Genomic DNA, 16,623 nt, shown 5'->3' with positions numbered 1-16,623 from the left:
TGACAGTCGCTTTGGGTACCTCCTGATGCGCACCCCAGCAGTGCATGCATTTAAATATGTGCAACTTTAGTGTATAAATTAGGCGCCAATTCCATAAGTCAAAATAAACTGCAGGACAACGATTTGTATGAAATCCTGAGAGATTTGCACAGCAAGATAACGTTCCAGCGGAGATTGCATACACACGCAGAGCGCTATCATGCCCCTAACAAATTCACCGCATAAAGATATGTGTATTCCACTTATGTAACGTAATACCTCATCCAATTACAGTATCGACATACTTTTTGTCTTCGTAGTGATTTTATATACGAACCTCTTAATAATACCGTAAATGAAAAAGACACAAATTGCTTGTACAACACACATAAGAGAATCTCGGAATTCGACGTTTGCATAATCATACACATGTGACAAGAAGTGATGGAAATACAGCAAATGATATTTAGGGGAAACTAGAGCTTGAAGAAGAGAAAACTTGTTGTTCACCACTTTTGTATGGAAAGAATAGGCATCTAAAGAAAAAGCAACCATAGCAAATAAAACATACATAAATATACGAATACTGGAGGTGGAGAAGATGTCAAAACCAAAATCCCCAAATGCAGTGTTTTCATGCCGTAGATATTTGTGTGGAGTGTGCTGATGAACATACGACAAGTTATTTCACACCTAAAGCTACCGGCGGTTTTCACAGCGGCGCGGTCTGGCGGCTCGGCGATTTTGTCGTTATCGAATGTTCACGAGCCACCAAAGCGCAGAAGCGCCAGATGGCGGCGCTTTAAACTCTCCTGGCGGCCTGACGCCTGTGGCCGACGTCCGTACATATGAGTTCCTGTGGAGCATCGCTTCATCTTATCTGTTTGTTTGGTTGTGGGTGTGGAGGGTTGTTCTTGTCTGTACGTTTCTTGAACTTCAGGACTAGGAGCAGATGGCATGATATTACTCAATTTTGTGAGAAATAAATGGTCTTATTATACCCTAGGTAGGTTCTGTTCTATCCAACGAGGATGTGAACAGCGAGAATCGTATGCTTGAAAGATGTGCTTAGCAACTATTCCTTTCGAAAGATGATCAATTATTGTCAGTGTTTTGACCTCGTATATCTATTTTGTTAGAATCGTAAGCAGATAGTTACGTTGGGTTTGATTGAGATTAGAAGGAATTTTTTTCCAGAGAATGCGAAACAAAAAGGATCGTAAAACCCATTTATCTCACCATGGTGATGAAGTTGGTGGCGCTGCCCATCAGAGGAACACTTTAGCGGTGAAGGCGGAAGCTGCTATAAGCGACCAACTGCTCCCAGGTTCCGTTCTTACTACTTCTTTCGTTCTTTTTCTGCTAATAGCCTGTGACAGTCATGATAACTCTGCAGTCCGTATCTTCCGCAGTTACAACAGTGCAATTCTGCTGAATATTTTTGGTGCAAAAATTGTTTTTGTAAGAAATTGGATGAAGACTGGCGATGCTTAGTTCTGAACAAATGAGGCGCTGATAACTGCGGCCATCTTCCTGTTTTGAACCTTTCTTTCAAGGACACTTAAGGGCAGCATACCACGATTCTGACATAGTGAGGGAATCCGCGGTAACAGCTAGAGATGATGTTGTAGATTGCAAGATCCGGGGTGGTTTCGCTCATCTCTCCCCAATCCCCATAAAAAAAAAACAGCTTGGAAACCGCTTTAGTGCCTACGTGGTACGTTAGAACGCTCTTCTATGCACACGTTCCGTCCCCTCAGCAGCATGTTCATTGCTTTTACTTAAATAGGCTGGCGAGAAGACATCACTGACCTTCGATGGCTCGCTCGTGGACGCGGTGTCTGTGCAAGGGTGGCACATTGCAACCGAAATCGTCTTAAGAAATGACGCATTCGGCGCCGTTTTTTTTTTTTACGAACGTTAGAGACAGATGAGTGAAACCACTCCTGATCCTGCAATCTACAACCCCATCTCTAGCTCTCTCTCTCTCTCTCTTCCGAAGATTCCTTCACCACGTGAGAATCGTAGTATGCTAATCGTAATATAAATTCGAAACTTTCTTAATTTTATCCTTTTCGCCTCTACCAACCATTCCATCCTTGACGGGATCCCGCGTTGCGCGTAGAAGCGCACCCAAACAAGATCTGCCACAGGACCTAGTCATTTCTTGCAGAAACATTTCGAGAGCTAAAACAAGTGGAAACATTCCCGCTGTGTGATGAGTTTGTCTGCGGGGGAACTTTTGTTTACCCAAATGGAGGAATTTTACTGGATTATTAGATGGAATTAACAAATTTGACATCTCGTGAACTACTTTCCTTTCATGCTATTCGGTGAAAGATCCCAACACAATCAATTTCGTGATATGCTACCTTCAACTCGACAATAGACAGCTTAACAATGTTAGTACCTGACAAGTTTGTTCTCCTATTTCCTATAAATAGGCCTATTTCCAAAATTAGTTGATATTAATGTAAGAGCGAAAATTCCACAAAAGTTTTGTTGGTGCTTCTTTAAATAAAGTTTGGTTCTTCACAGGTCGACATCCGTGCAACTGCCAAGCACGTATCCATGCACTGGTGAGGAATTGTATGGGTTGTGGAAAAATTGTGTGCGTACAAGAAGGCAGTGGACCGTGCTTCTTCTGCGGAACTCTCGTTTGTACCAAAGAGGAGAGAGAGGTGATAATTATTAGTTCTTCAGATACATTACTTGCAGTTTCATATTCGTAAGTTCATCCTACAATTTCATTGGCACTGACTTGAACGGTACTGCTGCAGGACTTTTTGGTTATTTCGAAAAAGAAAAAACAATTATCGGCTGCCTGCTACTGAACTCTCTTAATTTGAGGAGCAGCTGTGACGTTTAGGCTGACCTCTGGTTCGCGAAAATTTGGTGAAAATAAAAACTGTTATAAATGCTTCCAAGTTGAAGCAGTGCGCGATTTTGGAGGATTGAAGAATGAGAGTCGCTATACTAATTTATATTGAAATCAGTGAACTTAACTGAGCCTGTGCATACGAAAGGTGGTGTGCTAGAAATTTTTGAGGTCCGCTCATTGACTGTTCCCTTTCTCTGCTTAACTTTAATGAAGATTTTCAGATACTTGATCGTGGCTCACGCAAAAGCGCTGAGCTATACAACCAGCTAATGGGAGCAAAAAAAGGTGGACGTACTAAAGACTTTTCATTGTCCGCGATTGGCGCTGAGTTCGAGAAAGCTACACAATTCAGAAATAAACTTCTCGCTGCTGATGCTGATTCGTAAGTTTTTGACCCAATTTGGTGATCTTCTGCAGCACACAACTCATAGCGAGCAGCACATAAAACTTCAAAATAAGGATCCTAGGGCTGTCACCTCATAGTTGTGAACCAATTTAGAGTGCTCCTATACCTCATACAATATATATCATACGCTCCAATAGTACTTTTCTGGGCAATCTCCTGATTTTTTTCGTGCTCCACTCTCGATCACTTCGTCACAGAACATAAATATTTCTTGTTGAATCAAATTTGTTGCATTCGCTTCTTGGAGGACTGAACTAGTCTATGACAATTATTGTTCGGACAGAAGAAAGTTGAACTGCATGCGTAGAAGTTGTGTGACCCTAATGAAGTAGTCATTTAAGTGGGAACCAGTGAAGTTAGAATGACAGATCGTTGATAGCAAGCAGACAGTTGAAATTGCAGTAACTCGTGTATTCTGAAGAAAAGTGAGAACAACAATAAAATGAATTTTAGTTACCATGTTCTGATTGCTCTTCAACTTTCTGAGTTTGTGTGAATACCACAGGAGAAAAATTGCTGATGGATTGTCATAGTGATGCGAACGTGTTGTTATAACACTCATTTCTAGTATTTGGGTACCAGGGAAGGATTTGTTGACAATCCTTGATGGTTTTTTTTTCTTTCAGAGAACGGCGTACGAAAATAAATGATCTTGAAAGTGACTACTCTTCCATCGAAAACAATCCATACCTGACGGCCGAGGTATCTCTGAACTTCTTTTTGGGTCGGGTTGATGAGCGCAGTTCTTCATATTCTTGTACAGGAACGGCGAGCTATTATGCAACGTCGAATGGAATTGCAGCAAATAAGGGAAAAGAGACGAAAAAACATTCTTATTAATGTAAATTTTGGCAACATGTCGATTAGTGAAGGGGTTGGTTCCTAATTCACACATCCTGTTCTTTAACCTTTCACGATTGTTCCATCACCTCAGAAATATTAGCAAATATTTTAGAAGCAAGATTTGGGTGCGAGCGCAACTTACGATCCGATTATAGAGTCGATAATCGACAAATTGGAGGAAAGGAGACAAGCTGCTGATGCAGCTAGAAATCCGTTTGTCGATGCAGAGTGGGTTCTGAAAGGATTCATTCCTAAGGTAATGTTTTCTTTTCATGACAGCTTCCCATCCCTACAATGTTTTACTTGAGTAAATAGATACTGCAAACCAATGAGTCAAGAAGAACCTGTGTGAAAAGCTTTGATTTTGCGAATAGACGTAGTCTCTTCGATGGTAATGGAATTAGTGCCGATTAAGAGCAGGGTTATCTTCCCTCAGTAGTGTTTCTTTACAGTATGGATAGTAAACGAACATAGTGCAAGATAGATTCCGCGGCGAAACAGAGATAGTCTGCAATTGTGTCCACTTGACATAAGCTTTACTTGAACATTGAAAATGATGCTCTGGTGGATTAGCAATGGAGAATCCATAGGCTGAACGAAGTTTCTGAATTATAAATTTAAATTTTTACTAAAATTAATTTCTTCCCTAATTTTTCTCTATACTCTTACAAAGATTTCCAGTATGACCAAAGTTGTGGGTCACGTTTTGAATCAAACACAAAAGAGTTCTCGGATGTGGATGCTCTATGCATGATGAATGAAGAGCTAGCAAAGCTAGAAGTAGAAAGACGTGGTTATGCTTTTGCAATCCCGCAGCCGTACGCTTCTCTTGTCTCGAATGGCGTTGTCAGGTGCACTTTCATTTTTTTTTGGATCATCATTATTTTGCATCAGTTTCTATTTTCATACACGAATTAGCCTTTTGCTAGTTTCCTTTTCTATTATATTTACAAAGGTTAAGAATTTCTACCATAAGCAATTTTACTCCTACAATAGTCGGGTTTAAACGGCCTCAAATTCGCTGCAGGTGCGTAAATGGCTGCGCTCGACGTTGATCGGACTGAATTGTCGATTATCAGCGGCTCGGGCTGCAGAGGTGATTGGAGCTAGCGAGAGTCCCAACATAATAGAAAAAAAAAACCGCTAGCTTCGATGCGCTGCTTTGACTGCAACCGCTTAGAATGAGCTTCAGGTCGTTTTGACCCGGCTATAAGAATGTTCTTGTTCGTAAATGATTTATATTCATGTGATGGTATAGTAGGGCCAAAACTATCATGAAGCGCGGTGCAGTTGCGTGAGCGACTGCGCTCGAAGGCAGGACCCTTGCTAGCACCATTCTTTAGTTCGCGATGGTCCCACCGCGATACTAGCCGCTACGATACACCGCGCCGCCTAGAGCGCAGTCCCTCACCTAACTGCACTGTGCTTCATGTCGTTTTGACTCTACTATAGCTTGCTAGAAGACCTACTTTTGACAGATACATAAGATGGTCCGAGGATGTCAATCTGAAAGGACCTGTTTTCATATGTTCCGCTGTCTCCTCCATTACAAATAACGATGTCTCAGAGTTTTTGTCTAAAATGGGTATGATTTATTGTATTCCGCTTAAAGCGTTTTCCTTTAATTGTGTATTTGAACGATTGCAGGTAGTTTATTTGTTAATAAGGGTATTAGTGGACAAATAGACTTTTCCCACGCTAGTATATTGGGACGAGCTTTCTTGGACGATTGTATTACATACAAAGAATTCTCAGAGAAGGTAAAACTCTCCGCTATTATTCCAAATCGCTACGCTTTAGTTCATGCTGGTTTCCTCCTTCAGCACAACGCTCCCGTCTTTGGAGAGGGCAATTTCGTGTTGGTTTTCTCGAGTTTTGAACCTTTGACTGTTACTGTGCCATATGTTGCGCCATCTCCCTTCTTCCGGCTGGAGAAGGAAATCCTTCATGTTTTAGGAAATGTTTTCAGTTCATAGTTTCTTTTTGTTCTGTTTTTGGATATTCGAAAGTGGTACTAAATTATTACATCCGCAACAGTGATCCGATTTCCACCATGTAGTCCACTAGCCGAGATCCTATTAGCGCATTTAACGACATGTTCTAGGGTTCCGAATATTGCCAAAAAAATCTAACTTCACTGTTAGAGACGTCATCTTTGGTATAATCACTGATTTCAGCTTAAAACCACCGTTTCAAACAAACAGTTCCGGAAACATCATTACTGCTTTGTGATTTTAATTTAAATTTGACTTCAGATTTTTAATTTTAGAAACCCTGCACAACGCTGTAATTTTTTGCGCATGAACGTAGCTTCTTGAGGAGAGTTCTTTATCATTCAAATATCAGTATCAAATATGGAAGCACTCAGAGCGTCCTGGTTCTTTAAAACCTCCTGAATTGTGTTAATTTTGACTTCAAATTAATGAGGCAGAAATACTGGAAAATTGCGTAGACACGAATGGAACAAAAAATACTACTCTACTGGTTCATGCAACAAAAAAAAAACGAAGAAAATAGTGGGAATTAGGGAATGACAGGTTATCCTAGTAAATAATCCATATCACCAAATTAGGCAAACCCTGTTGTGCGATCCATAAACAACAGTTCAGTTAATTTTTATGATCTTTATAGTGAACTTGCGCGAGTTTGGTGTCCTTGTAAAGGCTTTGGTCATTTTTTTGGAAGTAAAAAATAGTTGGTCGTCGTTGGAAAATCACATATGAATTGCGTGTGAAACATCTCGAATGGCTCCGCGTCATGTTGCTCCGGAATACGTGTACTAATATTGGTATTCGTCATAAGATACACAATTGTGCGTCTCGTGTTTTCCACTTCTTCCATCTTCATTTTCAGTTTATTTTATAGCACGCTCGTGATTCCAGTATGATTATTTTTTTTTACTTCTTCGTTAAAACAAAAAGAAATAACAGCAAACAATGTAGAAGAAGGAGTTAATGTCTAAGCGACATGTAATGTTATTTCTCTACTCTTCCAAGTAAGAGGCCAACTTTTTTTTGATGAAAATAAGACATCCTGTCGCGCTCCAGTAGTGGCTTACTATTGTTTTTCCAATTGTTGAGTCGTTGAGCATTTGTTCCTATGAAAATGCACAATTCTTCACCATCAATTTTACGAGGAAAAAGGATATGTCTTTTTACTTTCTTCGCTTCTTTTCATCTTTTGCTTTTTTTTAGAAGAAAAGAATATTAGTGGGTTTGCTTAATAACCTCGATGGACTGAATTATTAGAGCGTTGAAATGCCCTATCTCTGTTCTAAGTAAATCCTTTTCATTTTTTTTTTTACAACAAATCAGTTGTTGAAAAAGCACATCCTCTAGCACCAGGATCCTTACTCGGACACGCCGCATTGCTGCATCATCGCTACCGGCATTAATACGTTCTCGGTTTACTAGTTATACAGTAGTCTCCGATACTCGACCACTACGCTCACTATCTTCAAAGCGTTCGTCTTCGATACGAAATCTTGCGAATCATCATTTCACAGTACGTTCGCTAGTTGTTCCGAGATCAAGCCTACTGTTTTTTTTTTTTGCGAGCTGTCTCAGTTGCATTTTGTCCGTCGAAATTGGAACAAGAAAATTGTGAAATGTTGTACTTATTGAAAAGGAGGAAGTGTCTCCACGCTGATTCGTTTGTACACTCGATATTTGTCCTGCGAAATGAGCTGCTGCTAAGGCACAGTGGCTACCGAACATGCTCATCCTGATGAGCGAGATGCACCTTCGATTAGTTTGAGATAGAGGAGAAAGATTCTGTGTGGAGCAGAGTAAAACTATGTTGCGGGATACGCGTTGTGCCCTGCTGCTTGAAAACATTTGGTGTCAACAGTGTGTGCACTGTAATGGGTCGAAAGCTTGCAGGGCTCTTCTTGCTACACCTCACCAACAAATTTACGTTTGTAGTTGTCGCAAAGCCAGCGTGTTTTTGAGTAATCATGCAATGCCACGTTACCGTGGTTAGACAGTAAATTGCGGTGGAAAGGAAGCTTTCAGATCAAAATACTTGTGATTCCGACACGTTGGTTTTTGTTCCATTCTTCAAGACTTCAAACACTCACGAACATTTCTTTCAATGCATGTGAACTATCAGATGTCTCCGGTAAAACAAACACTATGAAACTAAAATTAAACGTCAACAATTGTTTGCTAACTTCATTTATCTAATTCCTTGGTGAATCTATCGAATCTAATATTTTCTACATATTCGAGAATTGGATCATTAACGTTTATTTGTTCCCAGTTATGAATAAAGTTTTTATTCTAGTGTTTTTTCGTACTCTCATACGGTTCACGCTGTTCGTATATTGTGGTAATCAATTTTTCTAAGCAATAATTTGTATCCTGCAGTTTCCATCCATCAGTGTCGCTAACAATGGCGGCAGAGCGCAATCAATTTCTTGGATTAAACGAAGAAGAGGTTTGAACTATCGGTTTATTTGTAATTTAACTTAAAAGTTGCGTATTAGGTTGTTCCCTAAGCAGTTGCAGTTTTTACACTCAATAGTCCACGTACGAGTCACTGTTTTGCAATGCTATATTCTAGGGGGCTTAATCAAGTGATCTATGTGGTCAAAATTTGCTGCCATCTAAGCTTTTTTTACATGAAGTCATGTATATCTTTGTCCGTGTTGTTCGTTTGCGTCCAAAAACTGACTTTTCACCGCAGCAGAAAGGTTCACTACCAATAACCACTAGTTTTTTGAAGCTCGAACATTGGAATAAGTTGGACTTCAAAAGCGGTGACATTTCTTCCAAGATTCTTTCTGTTTCAATTTTCAACCCATAATGTGGGAGAGCTGTGACTGCCGGGTTTTGTCTGCTGGGATTTTCAAAACAATCTGTAGAAAGATCCTTAATATGATTACAAATTGACCTTGAATCATGAGGATGTCGAATATCAACTGATTCGCACTTGTTTGGACACATCTAGTCGTGATGAAAGCCTTTAAAGGCATCACCCCACGAATCTGAGGTGGTACGGATTTCAGGTGGAGTATTCGTATACGGGATTGTAGATTAAGGAGAGGGGGTGATTCCGTCCATTTCTTCCTAGTTGCCGTAAAAAACGGCCCGGAAGATACGTTTCGGCGCTCGAAGTCATACAATGAGTTTGATTGGAGCGCGTTAGCCTTGTGCATGCGCCGCATCTTCCGGGCCGTTTTTATAGCAGTCAGGAGGAGATGGACGGAATCACCCTCCTCCCCATAATCTACGACACCGTATAAGCATAACCCACCTGAAACTCGCACCACCCCAGATTCGTGGATTGATGCCTTTAACCTACACGGGAAGTAGGAGATTAGTAAACATACATCTACCGTGATTTGATAGCATTCGTAGCAGTCTCAATCCTCACATTATCACAGTTGGAAAACCAGATTTTTTATGTCCATTTAGAGGATAATGAATTATGATGTAGCGGAGCATTTCCAAGTTTCACTTCCTACGTATTTTGCTGGTTGTGGCTGTGTTTGTGTTAGATTTCGTGAAGCAAATGTAGAATACTGTACATTTCCACAGATTTCAAGAGGTCCTCAGTCCTGTTTTTTTCTTGTTGGTGATAGAATGGCGATCATCTCGTGCGTGTGGATGGTGATTTTGATGGAATTTTGACTGTCCCAGTGTTCGACAACGTTTAATTTTCTGTTTGATTTCACTTCTTTTAGAACTTATTTTTCCCATTTGGCTGTCTTTCTCCCAAAACTCGCTTAAAGGTCTTTTTAGCGAGCATGCGGTGGTCGTCCTACGTATTTCATGATAGAGTAATTAAGATAAAAATTACTTGACTGTAATCATGCGAAGAAAAGAATCTCCTAGAATTTCAAAAAGAGTCGCATTGTTCCGTTTTTATTCATCACTTCCCCTTTATTGTCACGTAAATTGAGAACAGCTGTTAATTTTAAAGCACCTTAATGGATTCAATAATGTTTCTAGCGTGAAATATTTAAGGAAGCTGTGGCCAAAGGTCTTGCTGCGCGGGCTCTCCTCACAAGTGTCACCTACCCGTTGACTTGTGTGAAGACACTCATTCAACTCGGTCATGAACCTTTTCCACTGTCCACCGGGAGAACACTCATTGTTGCTGGACGCAATGCTTATTTTCTTCCTAACGCTTTCAGTTATGGTTAGTTCCATATTTGTCTAACTTTCGTTCACTCATCTGCAAACATGTATTTTTTCTTTTATGCGAAGCAGTTTGTGTATTTTCCTGTGATACATTAGGGGTACCCATAATTAATCAATTATTTCAGTGGCAGCAGAAAGATTACTGGCATTTAATTTTACATTTAGTCGATTATGTAATCTCCGTCATTATTCGGAACCTTTTGCTATATTGCTGGTAGAGTTTCATCCTCCTTTTCATAAAATTTGAAGAAAAATATGATTCTAGGTAAGCTCGCACTTCATCGATATTTTCGAAATTTTTATTCCTTAGAGGATGTTCCATCAATCTAAATAAATGAAAATCAGATGGTGCTATGTCCGCAGAATATGGGGGATGAAGTGGTAAAACTTCCCAGTTTAGCTGCGATATCATCGAAAATCTGTTGACCGCTGCTGACCTACGTTTAGCGCCGCGCTCACCGCTGTCGCTCCAGCAGCTAGGCAGGCTCCGGCACCACCTAGGATCATGGATCACCATGATCCCGCCACCTTACTACCCTCGAACCATCGCCGCACGATGTCCGCATTGTGATGGGGGGAGGCGCTCAGCAGGTACCCGAGCTAAGTGGGTGTAGCCGACAAGACAATACAAGATACGTTAACACAAACCAATCGACAACTTTCAAAGTTTGCTCATATAAATTCATATAAAGATAAGAATGCTTTAAAACACATAGGAACGTAGGAAGGAGGGACCGAATCCGATGACGAAGGATTAACGATGCTGCAATGGCGGATTTCAAAGAAGAATAGGAATCTAGTTCTTATCTCACCACAATCACTATCAGCGGGTACTGCCGTGAAATGTGCCGCTTTGTTGCGTAGAAGATTACATAAGAGATACATTTATGATATATGTATATGACGTATTTCTCTCCTTGTCGTACGAGTAAAAGTTCGGCCTCAAGCTGTTCTCTGGTTACTCATTTCATTGCATTTTGGAGTTTGTAGATCTCTGGTCAAGCTTTATGTCATACTTTGTCTAAACTTGTCTTAACCAGTCCTGTCTTGTCGGCTGCACCCAATTTGCTCGGTTACCTCCTGACGCGCACCCATTGCGATGGGGCGGTGGAAACTGCGAATTTGGAAGAGAGGAGTGAAAAGCAGATTGACGGAACAAGTTCAGGTATACGAATATGATAAACAGCGTATATTATTTATTATCGGAAATTAGGGAAAAGTGAATTCTTCTATCTAATTGGAAGATATATAAGAACAAATGGCAGGAACAACAAAAACAAAAACATGCAGCAGAAAAAACAGTAACATGCTTATACCCCGTAATTTCACACATTTCACGCCCTATCTGTTCCATAAAAACTCTCAACGAATAAGTGTGTGTTCGTAGTAATGTCTTTCTAGGTCACTTTCTGTCTAACTAGGTCATATTCAACTTTCATCTGTAACAACTGCACCCACAGCAACTTTATGTTCAAAATTTGCAGTTATGCCAGGTAATCTCCGTCTACATCTTTACAAGACAAATTTTTCGAAATAAGACTTAAATGGACATTGATCAGGCTTTATAACTTTTTACATATTCCTCAAACTCCTTTCCACTTTCTTTCTTCATTTCTGTCTACTCTCTGCATCAAATCAGTGTGCCAGATTAGGTGCATTAGTGGCGAATAAAGACCTATGCATCTTCGAGATACACCTTCAGGTACAATGCATGTCTGCGAGGCATTAGTATTTCTCTTGTATTTCCAAAGATGGGTGGGTGATTTCCATCTGACGATTCAGAACAGGATAACAAACACTTCCACTCACATTTATAAACAGCAATTCACTTATGTAAACTTGTTAAACAACTTGACCTTATCCAAATTTTCAAACAGTTCCTATCACCAGGCACTTTATTTTTTTGTTCACGCATCGTAAGAGCTGAAAGCGCGGTGAAAAAGATGCATAGTAAGAGCAGCAGACGTGGGGAAATGAATGGAGAAAGGGGTCTGGGCGGGACGTCAGCGAGTATCACAAGAGGACCAACCAGGCTGTAATTATTTTAACGCTGTCAGGAGCCGCGCGGTGCAGTTATGGACGTTCATTAATCTCCTGGATATGCGGCGGCGCATAATACGGGTACCTCTTGACCGTTCAACATACACTCGAGGAGAAATTGTGAGAGAAAAACAAAAGTCGAAAAAGTTGTTATTTGTTGCAAGGGAACTCCTACAACAAGGAGATAAGCATAGTCAACGGGGATGGACGTTTCAATGAGGAGGTTTGATCTTTTTCCACGCACTCTTTGGGAATTATCCCACGAATCTGAGTTGGTACGGATTTCAGGTGGAGTATTCGTATACGGGATCGTAGATTAAGGAGAGGGGGTGATTCCGTCCATTTCTTCCTAATTCCCGTAGAAAAACGGTCCGGAAGATACAGCGCGCACACAAGGCTGGCGCGCTCCAATCGAACTCATTGTAGAAAATAGTGCACCGGAACACTCGAAGCCGTATCTTCTGGGCCGTTTTCTACGACAATTGGGAAGAAATGAACGGAATCACCCTTCTCTCAATAATCTACAATAATCCCGTAAACGAATAGTCCACCAGAAATCTGTACCACCCCAGATTCGTGAAGTGATGCCTTTAAACTAGCACATGGGTTTGTGGATTAGCGCACATGTTCATATGTGATCACACTGCACCGTATACAAGCATGTTATAGCAGTGTAGTTTCTGAGGTCGCTTATTTCTTTCTCGTCATGTAAAAGTGATGTACTTTGCCTTAGTGGTAGACTTGATTTTCTTCTTTTGAACTGTTACCTTTAATTTCATTCTTTTTCTGATGTTATCAATGCTTACAGCATTTATTATGTGTAATGTAGACCTTGTACCATTGCAGCTAGCCAACTAGCTCATGCGCGTGGCGTCGGTGTGTTATTTACCGGTATAGATTCGGCTGTATGTTCTCTGATCATCCAAGGAATAACCTCGTATCAGACAAAGAAGGTGATCCTTTCCCGAATGAGCTTCGCATTGCGTTTTTTTTGCAACAAATTTTGATTTCAGTACATTGACCAGTACTACCCCGAAATTGGAGGTATGCCGGAGAATGTGGACGCTGATGAGAAGGTATCACATCGATTACTGCTGTGTAAAAGCAGGATTGACATTCAATTTAGGACCTGAGTGATCACCAATCTTTCAAGCGACATCTTCGTGTTGCCATTCGTGAATCGGTTGTCCGCGTAGCAACTGTTGCTGTCGCAAGGCCTTTAACCGGTGCGCATAAAGCGTTGCTCATTGTTCTAGATGTGCATAATTTTTGTCAGCAATCGAATTGCTGATTATTCTCAATATTTCTTGACATTTATCTTCATTCTTGAGGTTAAGAAATTTTATCCACATGTTAATCATTTGGGTACATCTTCCCAAAAATATTGCGTACTGGATTGATCTGCGAAAATTCCAAGTGTTCACTCCGACACTGAGCACTTGAAAATCCTCGTTACTAACTTCCCAAAATGTTTATTTTAGATCTACTTTTCTTCATTTTTCCCGTGAGGTTGCTCAACAGACATAATTCGAACAATACCTAGATGCTATACCATATACCTAGATGCTTCACATAGTTGTGACGATTACTACTCTCACCTTAATGACGTTCATATAAGTGCAGAAATCCGGTTCACTTTTCAATCAGTTTTCATGAAATGAAATTGATGACATAATTCGATGATAGGGATGATTTTTAGTTTTGAGGTCAAGTAATTCAATTACAACGCTAGTTGTGCATGAGACATTTGCTACAGTTTTACTGCTGCTTCCTTTAGTTGTAATGATCCGCCAAATTGCACAGCTTATTGGGCACGAATCAAAATATAACGGTGTATGGTCAAGCCTCCGTGTAATTGGTCTAGAAGAAGGACCCGGTGGTTTGTTCAGGTGATTTAAACTCTAATTACCAGCTTCTTCCTAGAAAATCTCAATGGTCCATATTCAGCGGTTTGGTGCCACAGATTGTTGGGGAGATAGTGATTGTGTTCGGAACAGGAGCTCTTCTTTACGCGGCTGAAAGAGCAATTGTTCACGCAGGCTTGTACGAGAAGAAAGACGAGAAAAGCGTAAAAGTGAGTTTCCTATACAGTTGTTGCGTCATTATAAAGACGATATTTCAGGAAGTGGAGGACCTTCGCAAATTTACAAACCTAGCGATTCCATTCGTTGTGAATTCGTTTGGTTATCCATATCAAGTTGTCAGTACCGTTATGGCTGTCGCTGGATCTGGTTAGTTGGATTCGTGATGTCACTTGCTTTTCATTAGTTGATTTCGGACAATGCTACGAGCTAAAAATCGATGTCTTTCTAATTGCTGCGGTTGATTCAAAAAATAAGCTTGTCATAATTGCGAAATTAGTAGAGCACGGTACTTCAGATCGTATGGTACCCTGGAGATGGATCCGCTTCAGATTTTAATAATACAATAGTTATCGATGTACACATTTTTGTACCACTAGCGCTATATATCTTGCATCAAATCAAGGTCGTGCCCGGTCTAGGTAGCGCGTTGTTTATGATGCGTTCAAAGGGCTGACGGGATTTCGGTAATTTCTAGAATCAGCTTCTTTAAGTATGTGTATGTCGTACTGTGTACGTATGTGTACCGAACTAAAAGGGAATTGTCTGAGTTTTTGTGTTTTCCGTTGCCCACGACGGGATAGGGTTTTTGATAAAAATCTGCGGATTCAAATTTACCTGTACCTGGAACTGTCTTCCGCTAAGCTTTTAAGCTTATGATTGGGTCCTTCCACAACTCCTACGTCCGATCTCCTCTCCTCTCTCTATTTTTCTTTCTTTCTCTTCCTATCGAATCCTTCATTGTTTTTCCGTTCAATCACACATTTGAATCTGTCCAGGAATTGTGATCTATGATGGCGTGCAGTCGATCTTGCGAATTGTATACATCATATGTCAACGAGTTTAGAGTAGAGTAAGCATTACCACTTGAACTTTCATCGACTACTCTTAAAAGTGCTGTGAGCAATAGCAGTGCCTACTCGCGTTAATTGCATAGGTTGTCTAAGGTATGTTGGGATGCGACGCAACGAAGAAGCAGAAAAGAAAACAATTTGAAAGATTCTTCTTTATTGCGCCACATTTTTTTAAAAGATTGTCTTGGAAAATGTGATTCATGTTAACACAGATGATCGGCAGAGAAAACAACCGCCGAAAATGTTTTAACCTACAAATCTAAAGATTAGACGTGTAAAGGAGGTGATATCCTAGATAACATGTCGGACAACTTAAGTGAAGCCAAAATCCGCTGCCAAGTCACTTCTTGTGATGACGGAATCTACCCGTAACTGCAACGAAAGGATGATCCTCATGGAAACGTTGTGGTGGAGCTAAAACAACTTGCGAAATGACGTTGGAAAAGCTTGTTGGCGTTTCAACATAAAACTTCGTCGTCTACGATTTTCTTCATTTTGCTATATGGTGTGTTGTCCTGTGCTATTCGGGAATTGGAACAGTCAATTCTTCAGACAGAGCGTCCTGTGCCCCATTCTTCTGGTTCCTTTCTCGAACACGTAAAGACAAAAAAGGAGTGTCCAGTACATTACATTACGCGTGCACGTTGCAATTCTCCCACGGACGAGCCCACAAAATGCTAATCCATGCAATAAAATATATACATTTGTTTATACTTAGAAATTTCTCTTTCAGGTCTCGCCGTTGCATTCCTTCCATACGCACCATCGTTTGTGAATTGGCACTCTGCTTGGGACTATCTCACTCCTCATGGTCTCAAGCGAGGATCTCGCTTGTTTTTACGAGAACAAACAGGAGCAGTTACAGTCGGAGTTGACAAACAACTGTATGCGAACAATAAGTTCTTTGCGTAGTTGTTAGCTAGATTATACTGTCGTGCGATTTTCAGTGATGTATTCTGCTCGCATTTGAAATTAAGTTTATTGGCATTACTGCCACACAATGCGCGTGTTTTTCCTCCCATTGCTAGAGTGATATCCGCTGGTCTGTATCACCTATCTTTTTGAGGGAACTTATTCATCCAGCCAGGTTACATCATTATCTTTATTGATTTTAATTTCTTAAACTTAGGAGATATATGTTTTCCAACTTCATACTCTATTATTCGTAGGTTATAATGAATACCACTGCAACTTTGTGCAGGTCTGAGTTTAGATGTATAATGAAGTTTTTAATTTAGTAAAGTTTTGTGGTTTCGTTTCGGTGCATGTTAGTGAGCGGTATTCGCGCACAGCATCAGAAGAATTCCTGCCTTAGCCATTAACAGCAGGCAGTTGTAACGTGATGTGACGACCTTTCTTTCATTGTCTATTTTATTTTTATTTTTTTTTAGTG

General features: G+C 40.4%; 2 protein-coding genes across 2 annotated transcripts; both read left to right on the top strand.

Annotated features, from left to right (window-relative positions):
• Nucleotides 1–1,179: 1,179 nt before the first annotated feature.
• On the top strand, nt 1,180–6,085 carry RB195_018231 (uncharacterized protein; the record flags this gene model as incomplete). Its single annotated transcript, XM_013445320.2, has 10 exons — nt 1,180–1,306; nt 2,518–2,660; nt 3,082–3,242; nt 3,893–3,968; nt 4,030–4,140; nt 4,222–4,365; nt 4,791–4,960; nt 5,588–5,694; nt 5,757–5,869; nt 5,933–6,085. The coding sequence occupies 10 exons, from the start codon at nt 1,180–1,182 to the stop codon at nt 6,083–6,085; spliced, it is 1,305 nt and encodes a 434-aa protein (XP_013300774.2).
• A 2,416-nt stretch (nt 6,086–8,501) lies between these two features.
• On the top strand, nt 8,502–16,142 carry RB195_018230 (uncharacterized protein; the record flags this gene model as incomplete). Its single annotated transcript, XM_013445322.2, has 9 exons — nt 8,502–8,546; nt 10,079–10,253; nt 13,142–13,248; nt 13,309–13,371; nt 13,422–13,521; nt 14,073–14,184; nt 14,243–14,369; nt 14,418–14,526; nt 15,964–16,142. 9 exons carry the CDS (start codon nt 8,502–8,504, stop codon nt 16,140–16,142), a joined length of 1,017 nt encoding a protein of 338 aa, XP_013300776.2.
• Nucleotides 16,143–16,623: the final 481 nt, after the last annotated feature.

This window comes from Necator americanus, chromosome II (genome assembly GCF_031761385.1).
Source record: "Necator americanus strain Aroian chromosome II, whole genome shotgun sequence".
Lineage (NCBI taxonomy): Eukaryota > Metazoa > Nematoda > Chromadorea > Rhabditida > Ancylostomatidae > Necator > Necator americanus.
This window is presented reverse-complemented; position numbering and strand designations above follow the sequence as displayed.